Source organism: Humulus lupulus, chromosome 4 (genome assembly GCF_963169125.1).
Source record: "Humulus lupulus chromosome 4, drHumLupu1.1, whole genome shotgun sequence".
In the NCBI taxonomy this organism is placed as follows: domain Eukaryota; kingdom Viridiplantae; phylum Streptophyta; class Magnoliopsida; order Rosales; family Cannabaceae; genus Humulus; species Humulus lupulus.
This window is the reverse complement of record NC_084796.1, coordinates 113,165,683-113,182,401: the sequence shown is the minus strand read 5'-3', so window position 1 is coordinate 113,182,401 and position 16,719 is coordinate 113,165,683. Positions and strand designations below refer to the sequence as shown.

General features: G+C 37.7%; 1 protein-coding gene across 1 annotated transcript; it reads left to right on the top strand.

Moving 5' to 3' along the window:
- Nucleotides 1-6,491: 6,491 nt before the first annotated feature.
- LOC133832480 (uncharacterized) lies at nucleotides 6,492-9,825 on the top strand. The gene is made up of 5 exons (XM_062262817.1): nucleotides 6,492-6,665; nucleotides 6,818-7,021; nucleotides 7,131-7,221; nucleotides 7,314-7,574; nucleotides 9,754-9,825. The coding sequence occupies exons 2-5, from the start codon at nucleotides 6,933-6,935 to the stop codon at nucleotides 9,823-9,825; spliced, it is 513 nt and encodes a 170-aa protein (XP_062118801.1). The 5' UTR covers nucleotides 6,492-6,665; nucleotides 6,818-6,932.
- Nucleotides 9,826-16,719: the final 6,894 nt, after the last annotated feature.

Below are 16,719 nucleotides of genomic sequence, written 5' to 3'. Positions count from 1 at the left end.
AACTACTGGGTAATTCTAAAATTACAACCCTTGAAAAAATAGAAATTAAAAAAATTACAAAGCGAGCTTCTAGTCGATTATAAAAACTCTAATCTGCTTCTTCTTCTCTTAGGCCCATCTTCATAATCTTTAGGAATTTATAAGGCCCATTAATTAATTAGTAACTAATTTTCTAACTAATTTATTTAATTAAAAATAATTTTTAATTAATTTAATTAAAACTAATTTTTAATTAAATAACAATTTATATTCTTTTTAATTTAATTGAATTTAAATAATTAAAAAAATCAAATTCAAATAATTATTTAACTTTAAGATTTTAAAAAAACCTTAACCAACTAAAAGATGTTATATTTTTCTAATAAAAATTAAACAAGATAATTAACAATCTATATTCAAACAACTTAAAAAATTAATTAAATAAAAGATAGTTGCTAAAAATTAGGGAATTTGCTGAGCACCCAACATGGTGCACAAACTAGGGCCGGCTGCTAGGCAGGTGCGTGCACAAGGCCATGGGCCATGGGCGCACGGGTTCGTAGGCAGCTGGGCACGCGCAAATGGGTAGGCGGTTGGGCGCAAGGCGCGTGCGAGTGGTTAGGCACTAGTTTCTCAGACACGCACAGGTGGGCAGGTGCTCGGGGCGCGTGGGGGTGGGCAGCTAGGCGCATGGGCACGGGCCGACTAGCGCCTAAGGGCTCGGGTCGTGTGCCTTAAGTGGTGCATGGTTTGGGTCTGTTTTTCTTAATTTTCTTCTTGTGTCCAAAAATTTTACAACACTATTTCTCAAATAAAATTACAAAAATTCATATGCCCCAAAATGACTTACACAAGATCTAAGAAAAGTAAATTTTAATTCCTAACCCAATAGTATCATATAATTAACGATTCATCATTCAACAACGCATTCATAAAACAAAACCATCCATTCAATATACATATCATGATACATATAAAAAAAAATGCAAGAAACACACACAAAATTTAGTGTACACATATATGTAGACAACTCTAGTACCAATTTTTGGTGTTAATTTAATAAAACTAGGGACGCATCGAAAGGGGGTGGTGGTTTTAAAAAACATTAATATCAAGTCATGATCAATACATGTATTTATACATTAAATCTACACACAAATAAGAAAGAAGAATACATCTTGTAGCTATCTAGAGTCCTTGAGTCTTTTTGTATAATCAAACGATCTTCTTATCCACCTGTAGACTCGCACCAAAGTCTTCCAAGTCATTCCTCAAACACACAAGGACGTGCGTGGGCATGTAGGATTCACTGATTTGATTATTTAGGCTCTCTAGGTTTTATCAACACATGAGATCTAGAGAGTTTTGAGAAGAGAAGGCTTTAGAGAGTTCTAGAGAATTTTTTAGGCTTGGAAAACTCTATCGACTGACTCATACGTCTTATTAAAGATCGTATCTTTTTAAACTTATAAAGATGATAAAACAATTTTATTTCTTTTTAAATTTAATTAATTCAAAACTGATATGTTAGATTTTTATTTTTAATTGTTTATTTTAATTAAATTAAAACAATAATTAAATAAACAAACAATATTTGAATTTTTAAACAATTCAAAATTCAAATCCTAGGAAAACTTGTCAGTGTGTGTGGCGCCACTCACTATGGAAGCACAATGAGTGGCGTGTACCACACTCGTTTGTCTCTAATTTTTCTCATTTGTTTGTTTAATTAAGATTAAAATAATATATTTATTTAAAAAATAATATACATATTAATTTCAACTAATATAATATTTTTCAAATAAAAACTAATTATTCAAATAATTAATTTATTACACATAATTATCACTTAGCCTTGAAAAATTAATTCATTTGCAATTTCATCATTTTCTCCATTAATCTTGCTTGTGACATCTTTACCTTTGACAATGTAGGACAAAGGCGACTTGGGGACCATGGACCTATAACACTAAGCTCCAATAAACCAGACTATTAATTAAACTCTATAATTAAATAATTTTATTTATTAATTCGATTATTACTCCACTATAAATATGGAATTGCCCTTTTAGTAATTATAGAATTATATATACAAAGTATTTTCTTACAGTCCATTGATATAATCAATATATATAGTTCTATCATCCATTTATTGGTTCGTAAATTAGAGTTGGTCAAGATTTACCGCTTTACCTTCTAATTACCTCTTGTTCCTTAAGTACCAATAACTCATCAGTGAATAATTAATCTATAATAATATTTATAGATTTGAGCTCAATAATTATTTAGTCCCAGAATTAACCCTTAAATGAAGCAATATTCGATCTGTTAGGAAATAATAGATTCCATTATTGTAAAATCATGTTCTCAGCCATTCAAGATATTGAATCTCAAAAACAAAAGTCACTAGCCTTATTATATTAAGAGACCTTAATGAAGGAATCAAAAATCCAATTAACCTGAACAGGAGTTCATCATGACTACTCGGGATTTAGACTAATCTACATATAATCATCATTTAAGATGTGAATTAAATCTTTATCCCAAACGATAAGTTTATAAAGAAATTAATTTACATCGGTCCTGTCATATATAATCATAATGATATAAAATACATTTAACAAGATGTCTATTCACATCAGTAATACGAATCTAGATTACTTGCATCCAACTATATGTTTAGTAAACCGTACTAGCAACCATTAATTAAAGATTCCTTACTTTAGTAAACCGTACTAGCAACCATTAATTTGTTCATTATATATGAGCTTAATTTTCTCATACGCATAGAATATCATATTCTCATAAATGAATATGAAATTTTCTAATATTTATGTAAAAGTTATTCTTACAATAATTTCAATAATCAAATATAATAAAATTGTACTTTTATTTAAATCAATCAATAATAAAAATATATTTTCACATGCTTTTAGGGCACCAACTCTAACAGTAGTGACTATGTATTTTTCTTATCACTAATAATTATTTGAATATCATTCACATCTAGTAATAATATTGAAAATATCGTACTTGCTTATGGCAAGGAATATTGCATATATGAAAAAATGACTAATATATATAGTACATATACAATATAATAATATTGAAAAGATCGTATTTGCTTCAGGGAACGACGTTTAAATATTTTTTTAAATGTACAACAAAATTGATGTACATGTTAACTTCTTTATTGTTCAATACATGTATACAATTCAATATCAATGGTAGTTACACCTGAATTAGTTTGTGCTCTTCATATATTTTTTTTCAATCATGTTCATCACTATTTCATATTTTGATGCAATTTTCTTAAAATTCTTTTGAGACTTAAAAAAAATCAGTCTCCAATTGCATCAATCATAAAATATTTTAAATATTCTTTATTTATATTCATGGATGTAATATTATTGACAAATATAAAATATTTACTTCAGGGAATGTTTGCTAAAATATCACAAATCTTTAGCAATTATAATTTTTTTTTCAATATTGTCAAAAAATACATGAATATATATATATATAATTGAGATTATGAAAAAATATATATTTTAGTATGTCATAGACATTGGACTTTACAATTTCTAATATAAACAATACAAATAAGTATAAAATTATTGAAAAAATGAATAGCGCAAAGTATGCATTAAATAATGTTAAATTCAATAATATATACTGAGTAATAGAGAGAGATGTAAAAAGAGAATGAACACTTGTATATTATTTCAATGTGGATTGAACATTATTTATACAAATAAATATGATCTAAGAAAATCAAGTAAGTATCACAAATACAATCAATAATTAATGTTGACATTTAATTTTGGGTAACATGGTGATTCTCCATTATTATGGACATCCATATATATATAATATTTATTTCAATTTATAATTTAAATATTCATATGTATTTTATTTATAAAGTGAAAATATTAATATCTTTTATAATTAATTATTTAATAATAAATTAATATTTTTTTATAAGAAATTTTCATCTTTAATTCTCTTTCTATTTTACTTTTTTTTTTCAAAACAATCTAATTGATTCAACATGTATAAACTTCAAGATATTAAATTAAATTCTACTACTGTTATTTTTGGTAAGTGAAATAAAATATATTTAATAATATTGAAAAAAAACGTTACTATACAAAGCTTTCTAAATATGAAAAATCCATATATTGAAAATTATAATTATTTTTATAAAGTCTGGTAATTTTATAATACATAATGTATTATCATTTTGGTTGAAAAATTTGTGTATGTTTCTCCTATATTATTATGACAGATTGATGTTTGATATTGATTTATTTATGTATAAATTATTTTAGTATTAATACAATAGTCACTTTTTTAAAAAAAAATCAACATATGATTGATTAATAATGAGTCTATTCGGTAACTATTTTTTAATCAATTTTTTATTAATTAATTAAAAATATGAAAAAAAATTGGGAAAATATGTTGGATAACTCTATTTTTACTTTTTATTTTATAAAATTTTAATTAAAATTTATGAAATTTGAAAACATAATTTTTTTGCTTTGAATTTTTTTAAAATCATTTTTTCATTTCTCTTTCGCTCTCGTTTTCTCTCGTCTTTCTCACGCACCACAATAATGGTTATTTCTTCCACTCTCCAAGCCTAGCTCTCGGACCAACGATGCCGCGTTGGAGACTGACAACGAGGTCATCAGACTTTTCAAGGAATTGGGCGATGATAGTGACGATTCTGAAGATGGTGAAGGGAGAAGTGATGGCAAGAAGTTGTTCCTCATGCCAATTGGATCGCCCTCTCCAAGTAATAGTAGTGTTGGTCATGTCATTTCCAATGATGGTAAGCTCTTGTTTTTAGTGCTTATTTTTTGTTTGGTTCTCGAGAAAATGATATTTGTATAAGAATATAAAATCATCTCCCTATATATGTGTATAATGCCATTTAAAATTCCATAGAATGTATCAATAAATTTATATTCTACTAAATATAGAATCCTATTTAACTCAACACTAACCATAAGATAAATAAGCAGAAAATAGAAACCAAAGTATCAAAAAAATGAATGAGAGGAAGAAAACATTCTAGTTTGAAAATGAATTTTTTGTATTCCTAGCTCTTTTTCGACCCGCCCACAAGAATTTTCTATTTTTAATATCAACTAATCATATCAAAGCCTTAGTTATTTTTATCTCTTTTGTTCGATTTAGGAATAGTAACAAGTTCAATAAATCTATATTCTATGGAGTTCCCAAAATAATTTTCTTATCTTATTATTAATGAAGAATTTCGTATATAGCTAGAATGACCCTCAGAAATCGCAAATACTAATTTGTTAAGAATTAATCGGATTGAAGCTATAGCATCATCATTCGCTGGAATCGAAATATTTGCTAAATCTGGGTCACAATTTATATTGATTAAACAAATTGTTGGGAACAGATGTTCTGAATCAAGTAATTTCAGTTAATTTTCTAAAAATATCATAAAAAACGAAAATGACATTTTTTAAAACATAAAAAAACATTTATCATTTAGACAAATAAAATATTATGATTATTAAAAGATCAACAAGATCTACCCCCTCTTTCTTTGTCTTCTTCGAGGGAGATTCCGTTGAGTTCTTACGCTTTCATGTCCTAACTACAACTCAGTCCAATTTGGATTTGCCTATATAGGACAAATGGGCAAATAGTATGTCTTTTTGCTACAACTTCTTTTTTTTTCAATTTATTTCATTCAATTTGAAATCACCTCTATTCATATTAGAAATTAGAAATCAAATAAAATATAAAATATGATCATCTAAGTAGAAATCCTAGATATATTACCAATTGTTTTGTTTCTTAACGAAGCTTGGATACTTCATTTTATTGGTCGAACTAAGCCAACCATAAATTATTTGAATTTGATGAGAGATATGAACAAGAGGCTTCAAGAAAACTAGTCTTTTCTTAATTATATGAAGCCAGTAAGCAAACAGCGAATCCATGGGTATTTGAACCTGGGTATCCGGGCAAAAGCAGAATATTTGATGGAAGAATGGTGGATCCTTTTGAGCAACCTATTATAATAGGAAAATCGTAAATCAGAAATGAAATGTTCAAAATGTTCTTGTAAATTCTTGCTCCCATTGGACCATTTGTATCTATATGCATTAGGATCCCACTTCATGGATCTTTCGGTTCGAAAAACAAAAATAAGAGGATCAAACCATTTCTTCTAACTCTTTTTCAAATTTGAGAAATGTTGGTTGATCATATATTTCATTAAAGTTCTATGATTCAGAGTATCGTTACCTATTTGATCCCTTTGAATTACATATTTGAAGTTGTGATTGGATCTATTCATTAAAAAGAATCGATTTAATACATTCTTATTTATTAAAAAATAAAATTTGGAAACATAAATGCTTATTATTATATTAAATATTAAAACAATCATAAGAAAGACTGTCTTGATTCCTTTGATATATAATCAAAATGTCATTTCTTAGTTTTATTTTTATTGGGAGATTTACATTACCCATCAGAAGCAACAACAACCTCGAAATAAAAAAACCCAAAACAGAAATTGGGTGTAAGAATCAGAGACCTTATGAATAAAATGAGATTGGAAGAGAAGATTGGCTAGATGGTTTAGGTAGGGCACAGTGTGGCAACCCCAGATGTGATGCAGAAGTACTTCATTGGTATGGGAAAATATATCTGTAAAATCAGTATTTTAAGTCATTCTAAGAGTGCCATTTTTTTTTTTCATATTTGTGACAATTCTTCATTAATGGTTTTTGGGCATTGGATTTATTGTTTAGAAAAGTTGTTGACAGGGTTTTTTTTTCTGTAGGGAGTGTACTGAGTGGTGGAAGGAGTGTACCTGCTCCAAAAGCTTCTCTTGAGGCTTGGCTTGATGCGGTGAATACCATTCAAAGGAATCTTTATCTACTCGTCTTGGGATTCCTATGATTTACGGTATTGATGTTATTCATGGTCACAACAATCTCTACAATGCCACTATTTTTCCCCATAACGTTGGACTTGGAGTGACTAGGCAAGTATATTTAGAACCCTAAAAGTTAATGTCTGCTTTTTTATTTATGGAAAGTCTTTGAGTTTTTCTATTCATATTTTCTTATTGTAGATAGTTTGGTGTCTATCAGAGTTCCTAAGCTTATTAAGAAGATTGGAGAGGCAACTGCCCTTGAAGTCAGAGCAACACGAATTCCTTATGCCTTTGCTCCATGTATTGCGGTAATAGTTCAACACCATGTCAAATTCAATGTTTTACTGATTTTGTGAAGCCTCCAAATGGATATTGTTTCATTGTATATCTTTTTTTCCAGGTCTACAAAGATCAGAGATGGGGAAGGTGCTATGAAAGCTATAGTGAGGACCATAGCATTGTTCAAGCAACGACTGAGATTATTCCTAGTAAGGATAACAATTTGTACTCATTTGATTACCACTTTACCTACTTGTTAAATTTGTCTTTGGTATTTCCCCAATCATGCATATATATGCTATGCTACATCTGTGTATGTTGTTATATGGTCTCTTTCTCCTTGGTAGACGTCCAAGGAGCTAGACAAAGGCAATATAGAACTGTACGCCCTAATTCTCCACGGGCTATTAGCGAGCTGAGGTGTGGCATAATTATATCAAACACATGGAAGTCACGTGCTCAGAGCTGCTGTCTTTAGCTCCCCCCCCCCCCCCCCCTTTAGCTCGTGGTAACCCAAGGCTTACTAAGATTACTAAGGAGTCGAATCAGGAGTATGGACACCGCAAACTACGAAGACATCTAGTTCGAGGTATGAGCTTGAGTTGGAAGCTATGACCCTTTATATAAAGTCAACCACGCAATGTAAACGTGCATATATCAGACATCACATGTCTGATATATCCCTGAATTCTCGGACACGCAGCATAAACATGCGTGTTCAGGCACCCCACGACTGGGTTGGGCCATGTGGCCCATTATCCCCCTTACCTATTGATTAGACCACACTTCATTTGTCAAGTTTTAGGAATTAATCATGAATGTCACAGAAGTGACATGATGGGTAAGAAGGTCACGGGATGACCCCCCTTGCTAACCCCCAGGTGCCCTCTCCTATAAATATGGAGACCCTGGGATTTGCAAAGGGTTGAATTCTATTGTGTAAAGAAATACCCTGGAAAGAATACCAGAAATATAGCAATAATATTGGCTGGTGGAGTAGAAGGATTTTAACCTTTGAACCACCTAAAAAAGTATTCGTATCACCATAGCCAATAGGCCAAGATGACACTGGAAGTTTGGCACCCCAGCCACCTAATCTGAACCCAGATTTCTACACGGCGGTAGAAATGGAGAATGCTCAGCTGAAGAGTGAGCTGGCGAAAGCTAACCAGCAGATTAAGGAGGTGTTGGCCCGACTACCCCCTCTTACAACCGACGTTAACGTCGGAAAGAGGCAAGGCGAGACTCATAAGTCCCGCCTGGGTAATTGGTCCAGGCCTAGCCGGTCGGTCAGACCTCCGATATCAAACCCTACTCCTTCATCGCACCACCGAGAGACCACCTTCGAAGAACTACCTAGGGCCGAGCAGCAGTATAGCCGATCGGTCCGAACTTCAACTCCCAGCTCACTACCACCCTCGAGTGCGCCCAGGAGAGCTCGAGGGAATTCTCGAAGGAGATCCGGAGAGGGCTCGCAGCGACAGCCCATCCCGGCCAGCCGTCCTGTTCCTCGCTCAGACCGTCGAGCGCAGGACCCAGAGGTTGGCAGAGCCAAGCGGAACCTACCTAACCTGATCCGCCCTGACGGGACCAGGATTGCATCCCCGGTCAGACATCCTCCTTCACCGATAAGATATCTGTCTCCTCCTCGGCCAATCTGAGATATTCCAGCTTATGGGAGCAGTAGGAGAAACCCACCTTCCGCCGGACCTTCCCATCGTAGCAGGGCGGCCAGAGAAGTCCCGGATCCTCATCCCCAGAGGCGGGCTCCAAGCTTCTCAAACAGAAGCTATTGGATCAGAAGCCGCCGAAGTGACCTTTCTGGCGGAGACCTGCGCCAACGCCTAAGCTTGGCGCAAAGTCCTCAAGCTACACCGAGGGGCGACCTCCGAGATCGTCTTACCTCTCAAAGGGGAGACCCAGTAGGAAGTGGCAGTTGTGCTCTCCCAAGGGAAGACTTGTCCGAGGTACGCAACAGCGGGAATGTCCCATATAACCTATCTCAAGATAGGAGGGACAATAACCCGCCAAACGTGTACAATGGATCCGGAGCTGTTGAACAGCCCCGGAATAACCAACGAAATTAGGAAAAAACCCTTGAGCGGCTGGCTCAGATGGAGGAGCTAATGAGGAAGCTCCTGTCAGAGAAAGAAAAAGACAAATATGATTCATGGGACGAACTTGAGCTCTTCGCTCCCAGGATAGCAGCAACTGCATACCCGCCCAGTTTCCGTATGCTGCACCTGTCCAAATTCAACGGAGACGGAGATCCGTCAGATCACCTGGGTATGTTCAATACCCTGATGATGGACCACAACATTGGCCCCGAGCTAAGATGTTTAATATTTCCCTCCACATTGACTGGGCCGGGCAGACAGTGGTTCAAATAGAGTAAAAACACAGTCAATCAGCTCGTGGAAAACTTTCTCTACTGACTTCAAGAGAGCATTCCGAGCTTCCCAGGCTGCCCGCATCAAAGCCGATACCCAGGAAAACGTAAGGCAACAACCCGACGAGCCTCTGAGGCTTACCTGAGCAGATTTGCGAATGTCCCTGCTCAGGCCAGAGACGCCGATGACAGCTTTAAGCTCATGGCTTTGAGGACTGGAATCCTCATCGGAGGAGGACTCTAGAATGAGATACAAAGGAAGGGAGTCAGCTCTGTAAACGAATTCCTGAATAGGGCCCAAGGGTGGATCAACTTGGACGAGGCACAAGCCTCAGCTGCAGGAACCAGCCAGGTCCCTGAGCAGCCCGCTGGAGTGGGAACGGAGGTCGTGACAGTGACCCAGAACGTTACACAGAATAACCAGTTTGGTGGAGGCAAGAGAAAGGGGAACAGCGAGGGCAACCAGCACGGCCCAAAGAAGAATAAGTCCGTAGAAAAATTTAAGCCGGTCTACGCGACTTATACGGAGTTCACCCACTCTAGGGAGAACATCTTCCTAGCAAACTCTGCTCGCCTCCCCTGGAAGAAGCCGGAGCCGTTAAAGCACCAGAAGGGGAAGCGAGACCCCTCCAAGTTTTGCCGTTTCCACAACGACGTTGGCCACAATACCGATGACTGTAGACACTTGAAGGATGAGATCGAGACTCTCATCCGAGCCGGCCCCTTGGCTCAGTATGCACAGAACAGGGTTCCCGCAAGCCAACCAGCTTCGGAGGTCCCGGTCAATCAGCTCGGGTCTCGGATAGATCAGGACGTCCCTCCTCCGGTGATAGGAGAAGAGATCTCCACAATCTCTGGAGGTCCTCATTTTGCTGGCACGAGCAGAGGTGCCCAAAAGAGGTACGTCAACGAACTTAAGGCTCACAATGGAGTGGAGTTCGTGCCCGAGCAGCATTGCCGAAGCAGCAGCGATTGGAGAGGCAACCAATCATTTTTACTGAGGAAGATGCCAGCCACGTTCAGTTCCCTCATAACGACCCTCTGTTCGTAGCAGTGCAGCTCGCTAATCGGAGGGTTAGGAGAGTGCTGGTCGATAATGGGAGCTCGGTAAACCTTCTATTCTGATCCACGCTAGAGAAGATGGGTTTGTTTGTCACCGAGCTGAAAGCAACGTCCATGATGCTTTATGGTTTTTCTGGAGAAGGATCGGCGGCTATAGGGACGATCGAGCTGGTGATCACCTTAGGAGAGGGACCTCAGACAGTCTCAAAACTCCTCGAGTTCGTGGTCATCGACTGTCCCGTCGCATACAATGCCATTCTGGGTTGACCTACACTTATAGCTTTTGAAGCCATCACCTCCATCCGCCACCTCGAACTGAAATTCCCCTCTTCCACGGGGATATGCATGGTCCGCGGTGATCAACTTGCTGCCAGGGAATGCTACAACATTTCCATGAAGGGAAAATTAAAACCCGGATAGTTAACAATGACCGTCTAAGGTGGAGAAGAGGAATCTCAGGAACCTTTGCCTAATCCTGAGATTGAAAAACCTCAGAGTGCTGAAGGGGAAAATATCATCCTAAGTGAGGATATTGACCCCTGAATAGGCGAGGATAAGTCCGAGCTCCAAGCTATCGAAGAGCTCGAGGAAGTAAATATCGATCCACAGAATCCCTCACGGTTGGTTAAGCTCGGGAAAAACCTCTGTGGCAAGAGGAAGGCAGAGCTGATCAAGTTCCTGCAGGAGAACCTGGATGTGTTTGCATGGTCACATGAGGACATGGTGGGAATCAGTCCAAGCATCATCATCCACACCCTCCATTTGGATAAGAGCGTGCCTGCGAAGTCCTATAAATAGAGGCGCCTGGGAATAACTCGAGCTGAAGCCCTAGAAGAGGAAGTAGCCCGGCTTAAAAAATGCGGCTTTATCCGCCCAGCCAAGTTCCTGGTCTGGGTCGCCAATCCCGTGTTGGTCCCGAAGCCCAATGGGAAATGGCGGACCTGCATCGACTTCTCCGATCTGAACAAAGCCTACACCAAGGCCGAGGATCGACCAATTGGTAGATGCCACGGCGAGGCACGAGCTCATGTCCTTTATGGACGCGTACTCGGGCTATAATCAGATCGCCATGAACCCAGCGGACCAGGAGCACACTAGCTTCATGACCCCAACTAACGTCTATTGTTACAAGGTCATGCCGTTCGGACTGAAGAACGTCGGTGCTACATACCAGAGATTGGTGAACAGGATGTTTGCCAACCAGATCGGGAAGAACATGGAAGTGTACGTTGATGACATGCTGGTCAAGTCGAAAACTGCCGATAATCATGTTTTCGACCTGGAGGAATGCTTCATGAGACTAAGAGAATACGGCATGGGGCTTAACCCGCAAAAGTGCACTTTCAGGGTCGCATCTGGAAAATTCCTGGGTTTCATTGTCAACACTAGAGGAATCGAGGCGAACCCCGATAAGATCAGGTCGCTACTGGAGCTGCCCTCACCATGATCACGAAAGGACGTTCAGGGCCTGACAAGAAGGGTGGCGGCCCTTAATCGGTTTATTTCTAAATCCACTGACAAGTGCCTGCCATTCTACAACCTGCTTCGGGGGAATAAGAAGTTTGAGTGGACAGAGGAGTGCGAGCGTGCCTTCCTCGACCTGAAGGCACATCTGGCCGAGCCGCCCGTATTGTCCAAACCAACGGCAGGAGAGCCTCTTTTCCTTTACCTAGCTGTCACAAAAGATGCAGCTAGTGCCATATTGGTCCGAGAAGAAGACCGGGTTCAAAAACCAGTCTATTACATCAGCAAGAGACTTCTCGGGGCTGAGTCCCGATACCCGTTGATGGAGAAGATGGCATTCTGTCTCATCACGGCCTCCCGAAAGCTCAGGCCGTATTTCCAGTCCCACTCAATACACGTCATGACCGATCAACCTTTAAGGCAGGTTTTGCAAAAACCTGAAGCATCGGGACGCCTGTTGAAGTGGGCTATTAAGCTTAGCCAGTTCGAGATTTTGTACACTCCGCGAACTGCAATAAAAAGCCAGGCCTTGGCTGATTTTGTGGCAGAATGCACAGGATTCCAAAGAGACCCTGTGGAAGATTCACCCCAGGTCACCTCGGCCCAGGCGTCATGGAAGATCTTCGTGGATGGATCATCTAATGAGAACGGCTCCGGGGCTGGAATCATTTTGATATCCCCAGAGGGGCATAGATTCCATTCGGCGCTGAGATTCAAATTCAAGGCATCCAACAATGAGGCCGAATACGAAGCTTTGCTGGCCAGGCTAAGGGTTGCCCAGGAGCTGAAGGCCAGCTCCGTTCAGTGCTTCAGCGATTCCCAGCTCGTGGTAAACCAGGTGCTAGGTGAATATCAAGCGCGGGGAACCAAGATGTCTACTTACTTGGCCAAGGTAAAAGTCAAGTTGTCCGCATTCGAACAGGGCTCAATCGAACAGATACCTCGGGAGCAGAATGCCAACGCAGACGCCCTCGCCAAGCTCGCTACCTCCAGGGAGACGGAGACTTTGGGATTAGTACCGGTGGAGTTCTTGGAGAAACCAATCATAGAAGTCAGGGCGGAGGTTGAGATGATCGACGCCGGACCAACCTGGATGACTCCCATCCTCGAGTATCTCACCGAAGGAAAGTTACCCGAAGGGCGTGTCCCCTAAGTTATCCGGTTTTGCACCCAAAAGGCTGGATATTTCAAACAGGCATACCAAAAATCCTACCCAAAAAATTTCCCAAGAAAGCGTACCCTATGAGTCATGCTCCTAAATGGTTTTTTCTACGATCGATGCCCTAAAATAAAAACCTATGCCTATCATACCCACAAAATCCAACAGAATGTTGCATGCGGCTACAGAAACAATTTACCTAAGCAACAGTGAAGAGGAAATTTAAAGCATGCATAAGCAGAGAACTTACAGAGTGTTTTGCTGCGGGGAGGATGAAAGGGTCGTCTGGGTTGGAGCCTTGTCGAAATAGCTGGTGCCAAAGCCTCAAAGGAGCTCTCGCGCCTGAACTTCTGGAACGCTGGGAACAGTAACTGGAAGAAAAAGAGGGTTTTTTGAGACTGAGAAGGAAGAAGAAGATGGGGAAATAAGAAAATTTTCAAATGAACGGGTGCCTCGTGCGTAAGGTGGACACCCCCTTTTATACGTAAGAGGCCAAGTGAGGAGGGTCGTTGGATTGCCTTGATGTAGGATACGAGGCTCTCTACTCGAAAGGCGAAACGACGGCCGAGTATAGACTAGGCCATTTAATGCGGTTCTCGGAAGACGTACCGTCACCAACCATGGTGCTCCACGTATTCGGTGCCTGCGTAATGGGCGGAATGTGAAGAGTCCACAAGGAAGCCTAAAAGCCCCCACTGTGGCCCCAGGTGGCGTCGTGTGCCACGAGCAGGGGCTTGGGGGGCAAATGTACGCCCTAATTCTCCACGGGCTATTAGCGAGCTGAGGTGTGGCATAATTATATCAAGCACATGGAAGTCACGTGCTCGGAGCTGCTGTCGCTAGCTCCCTTCCTTTAGCTCGAGGTAACCAAAGGCTTACTAAGATTACTAAGGAGTCGAATCAGGAGTATGGACACCGCAGACTAAGAAGACATCCAGTTCGAGGTACGAGCTTGAGTTGGAAGCTATGACCCTTTATATAAAGTCAACAACGCAATGTAAATGTGCATATATCAGGCATCACGTGTCTGATATATCCTTGAATTCTCGGACACGCAGCATAAACGTCCGTGTTCAGGCACCCACGACTGGGTTGGACCGTGTGGCCCATTATCCTCCTTACCTATTGATTAGACCACACTTCATTTGTCAGGTTTTAGGAATTAATCATGAATGTCACAGAAGTGACATGATGGGTAAGAAGGTCACGGGATTACCCTCCTTCCCAACCCCCAGGTGCCCTCTCCTATAAATATGGAGACCCTGGGAGTTGCAAAGGGTTGGATTCTATTGTGTAAAGAAATGCCCTGGAAAGAATACCAGAAATATAGCAATAATATTGGCTGGTGGAGTAGAAGGATTTTAACCTTTGAACCACCTAAAAAAGTATTCGTATCTCCATTTTATTTTAAGATCATTCATCTGTTGCGGTTCATTACTTAGCACTAATCACATTCTCTTATTTTTTTTAATTACCTGTTGGCGAAGAACCGCGTCAACAAGAACAATCTTAATTTCTCTTTTTCTCTATCCCAAATAAATGGTCATCTGTTGCAACATTATTAATCTTTTTTTTTTGTATAGAGTGGAGATACAGTGTTGCAACATTGGGTTGAATATATATAGTATTTATTAGTTGGTGTTCTCGTGTCTCTAGTTATGTTCTGTCTTTGTCTTAGTTGATGATATTCCGTACTATTAGAGAACTTGTTTGTATGTTTATGCACTTTCGTTTGTGTGTTTTTTTACTGGTGTTGTTTTGTTGCACTTTGTTTTGAGCTTTAGTATTGTAGAACTTTTTCTGTGGCTGTCCTTTTATTAGTTTGCTCTGTCAAGGCAGTATCGTGTTTTTTGCTACAGCCTAGTTGTTATACTAGAGTGGCCTCTGGTATTTTTTTTTCCAATAGGTATTGGCTCTTAGTTATTATTGGACTTTGCAGCTTGGTAGATATTTTGGAGCTTAAAAAGAAAGGTTTTTTCAAATATTTATTATCATATGGGAATATTTATGTATGTTTAAATGAGATTTTAAAGCAATCAATATGTTTTGTGTGAATGTTTAAATGACATTTAAAATTAAGTCAAATGTTTGAATACGAAATAGTTGCTGAGACATATAAGATCATGATAATATCAGATGAAATCTAGACTACAAGGGTACATATAGATTGCTTATTAGTCATAATAAACATCAAAATGTCTAAACCCAATCCAGGAATATGCATGAATCTCAAATAAAACAACACTCAACTCACACTCCAATGGATTTGAACCAAGAAATTTTTTGGCCTTGACCATTTTTCTCCTGAATAATAAAAAAGTCTAAATTTTCTTGCTCACATTTCTTCTTTACACGATAGGGTTTTCATAAAGGGGTTTCATATTTCCATATCAAGTATATGTTTGGTTTATTTAACTCTATTTTATCTTTCAAGGCATTCACACAGCAATCTTATTTATACATATATATTTATAATGGTACAACTCAATCAATTATTATTTCATATAACTTAGTACATATTGTGATGACAAAGAACATGCATTATGACAAAGTGGATCTTTCTCTTATAGTTGGCTATGGCTTTCGTCCTGGAACTTTATCTGTTCATTATCACGGTATAGTACTCAAACGTCATCAAAGTGGCATCAACAAAGTTGTAGATTGAAAAAAGAAAAAGAGTTTTTTTTATCCATTGCCTATCGTTTCCACCTGATCAAAGAAATGTGTCATTCATCATCAACTAGAACATAAATGTATTGTATTCATTCATTTTTCACAATATAAATTCATATGGTTGAAACTTTGTTCCTATTTTCGTCTCCTGAACTCAGTTGGAGAGGTCGTCGGAGTACTTCGGATACTAATTTTAAAGGGGTTGTCTCATAGAACTAGAGGCCAAAAAAGGTCAACTTTAGAATAGCATATTTGTTAAAATAACTTCCTATAGTCTTTTTAAAATCTAAACCTTTTAAATTTTTAAATAATTGACTTTAACAAATTTGGGATATATTTAATTATATTATTATACAGCGTACATAATTATCTTATATTTATTTTAAAATAATAATAATAGTCATAAAAATATATTTAAGTTTTAGTTTAAAAAATAAAAACATGAATTATCAAACATCTTTTTATTTTTAATTTTTTTAAAACAAAAAATAAAATAAAAGTTACCAAATTTATTTTTTGTTTTCAAAAATAAAAAACAAAAATAATTATCAAACACATTTTTATTATTTTAAAATAAAGTAACAATGATAAAAGAAATTTATTTTTATGTTTAAAATTAAAAAAAATAAAAATTTTACCAAAGTCCGCCAATATTTTTCTCTAAGTGAAAAAAATTTCGTAGTAAGAAAAATATATAGTGCCCTTGTGGTTTTAAATTCCTAGAAATATGACTAGTGAAGCAACCAACAAAATTATTTATAATATATATGTTTAGACTTT

Bases quoted from the DNA above. Each gene is read 5' to 3' on its own strand.
- LOC133832480 (XM_062262817.1), top strand. From the start codon at position 6,933: ATGATTTACGGTATTGATGTTATTCATGGTCACAACAATCTCTACAAT. The intron at 7,022-7,130 runs GCAAGTATATTT...GGTGTCTATCAG, and splicing joins GTTGGACTTGGAGTGACTAG to AGTTCCTAAGCTTATTAAGA. The intron at 7,222-7,313 runs GTAATAGTTCAA...CTTTTTTTCCAG, and splicing joins CCTTTGCTCCATGTATTGCG to GTCTACAAAGATCAGAGATG.